We start from the raw sequence: 2,497 nt of genomic DNA, 5'->3' as shown, positions 1-2,497 counted from the left end.
ATAAAAATCCTTATCCCAATGCCATCTATCAATCTCTTTTGACATACCACAACATAGCACAACTCTTAGGTCTAAACCAACAAACAGATGTAAATGTGTGACCAATGACCTTAAGAAACTGGTATTTTGAAACGATATAAACCTTTAGTTTAAAAAACCCAACATTTTAAAAATTACAAAAAATTTGAAAAAGGTAAACCTAAAAGTTATTCATGTATAACAGGAAAGAAAAAGATTCACATCTTGCTGTCTCCAGCCCTGGCACCTCTGCACTACTTAGAAGGCTCCCAGTTCTTTTTAAACACGAAGTGAAAACTCTCCCACAGACCTCACTAGGTGTGGGAGGAGCTGTAGGCCGTGGCCCCAAAACATGCCCTGGCCATGGCAACGTGGCCAGCCGCAGATGCACCTCTCATTCTTGCTCTCTCTTCCTCTTCATTCAAAGCTTCTTCATAGAGGTCTGGGTAGTCCCAGGGCTCAGAGTGATTGATCTTGGTCAGAGCTTCCAGGACTTTCATCTTGTTGGTTTCAGCGTGGGCTCTAGGACCCCACAGGAATTCATAGCATGGAGGATCACTGTCGGGCACCTGCCGGTACTCCAGGTACTCTTCCTGCACCAGGTCTTTCATGACGAGTTTTCGGGGCTCTCCATAGATTGAGTGCCACCTCCCGGCATATAAGCCCAGCCCATTCAGGACTTCCCAGATCTCCTCCTCTGTGGCACGGTTGCCCTTCGCGAAGATCACACCCAGGAGCATCATCAGGAGACCCGCCTTCGGCAACCTGCTATCGCCACTCAGACTCTCCTCGGTGGAGAGGCCCAGCTTGCTGACAAGGGTGTAGGAGAGGCCGTCGGTGTCGACTCTCTTCAAGTCAAGGCCAAAGATCACCCCCATGTCCTCAGAGGTTCTCCTGAGGATCTCAGGGAAGTGCTCCTTGTACCTTTTGTTGACAACCTTCAGCATGTCTGCCTTCATGATGGGCTGTTTGTTTGTATACTTCTCCAGCAGAAACTGCACCAAGTTACACGCCTTCCTGATCAGAGGATCTCTGTATAGTGACTCAGTGGACCATGCTTCCTGGAAGGTGCTTGCACTTTGCTCATCTTCACACCTGGACTCCACATCAGAGCTTGTGCATGAAACGACTGCATCAGGAGAGCTAGTGGGGGGAACTTCCTGAGACTTCTGAGGAATGTAGGCATCAGGGCAGCTTGGGGACGCATCCTCACAATCAGACGGAGAGGAGGAAGAGGAGGGGGACTCGTCCTTCTCCTCGGCGGTGGCCTGAAGACCCCTGAGATCCCGGTTCTGCCTATGGGACTGTTTGCGTTTCTCACGTGCACGGAGCTTACTCTTCTGACCCCGAGGCATGATGGCTGTGGTCAGGGATAACAGGCAGTAACGGGTGGAGGAAGCTTGGCAAGGTAGGCACCTGGATGGGAGAGAATGACATGTGTGAGCACCATCAGCAGAGAGAAACCACCTTGGCTTTAACTGGGGCCTCCTCTGTGGATTTCTTGGACAGCACTGCTCTAGTTACACACAGGGCTCCTGTTTCCCTGGTCAGTCTGTTTCCTTGGAACTCTGGAGAAAATAAGAGTGAGTCTTAGGCCACTGCATGAAAGCCCACTTTGGGGCTTACTGGAGTGACAGTAGGGCTGCCACGGGGCCTCCTCTGCTCAGGGGTGGAGGCCTCTCAGTTTACATTCGGGACCATCGTATCAAAGACTGACAAGCACCAGACCCCCAATCTCCTTTGTTATTCTGATGTTGAGACTGCAAACATGTATGGTGCCAAGGAGGAGGAAATAAAGAAGCACTTCAGTCCACCACTTTAGTCAGGGGACACCCAGGTCGGCCAATTCTGACATAGGGGAGATACCAGAACGGCCCTGTTGTTATAAGGAAGGTGGTTTTCACAGAGATCAGAGTCTTCACCCTGAGTCTTCCTTTGACGCAGAAATTTTCCTCTGCTGCCCGCCTGTCAACCCCTTAGAACAAGGAACCCTTCCCTCCCTGACTCTCCCAAGAACAAAGTGAGACCACTTCAGGCTTTAGACCTGTCAGGACCCTTAGACTGGCAACAGGTATGCAGTTTTGTGTAGCCCCTTTCTGCGGCATGAGTCCTTTCGATCTTCATAGGGTTCCTCCCTTTAACTCCATAGTGCCTGCCATTTCTCCCTCTGCTGACCTGAGATCTCCAGCCTCAGACCAAGGCCCCTAATCCCTTTGAACCCACGGAAAAAAATGAATGGACTTTGGACCTTACAGTCATCTCTCGTACTCCAGGAATGAGAGTGGGGAGGGGGAGGCAGGGCGGGCCTTGGCCTGCTGTTTTCAGGGATGGAGGAGTGTTGCAGTAGTCGGGGGGCGGGGGTGGGGTGTACGGGTGGTTTTACCTCAGGATACTTATCTGAATGGCTTCCCAGTGCTGACTTGAGTCTACCAGCCTCAGACCGAGGCACTTAAATACTTTGAAACACTATGGGAAAATA

At 50.9% G+C, this 2,497-nt stretch overlaps 1 protein-coding gene across 1 annotated transcript; it reads right to left on the bottom strand.

Moving 5' to 3' along the window:
• Positions 1-332: 332 nt before the first annotated feature.
• Positions 333-1,373, bottom strand: LOC103264702 (melanoma-associated antigen B4-like). Its single transcript, XM_008062418.1, has one exon. The coding sequence runs from the start codon at positions 1,371-1,373 to the stop codon at positions 333-335; it is 1,041 nt and encodes a 346-aa protein (XP_008060609.1).
• Positions 1,374-2,497: the final 1,124 nt, after the last annotated feature.

This window comes from Carlito syrichta, unplaced genomic scaffold (assembly GCF_000164805.1).
Source record: "Carlito syrichta isolate Samal-C Ts95f unplaced genomic scaffold, Tarsius_syrichta-2.0.1 Scaffold305699, whole genome shotgun sequence".
Lineage (NCBI taxonomy): Eukaryota > Metazoa > Chordata > Mammalia > Primates > Tarsiidae > Carlito > Carlito syrichta.
Note: the sequence above shows the minus strand (reverse complement) of the source record. Positions and strands in the feature narration are given on the sequence as shown.

Excerpts from the sequence above, each read along its gene's own strand:
- LOC103264702 (XM_008062418.1), bottom strand. The coding sequence starts at position 1,373 with ATGCCTCGGGGTCAGAAGAGTAAGCTCCGTGCACGTGAGAAACGCAAA.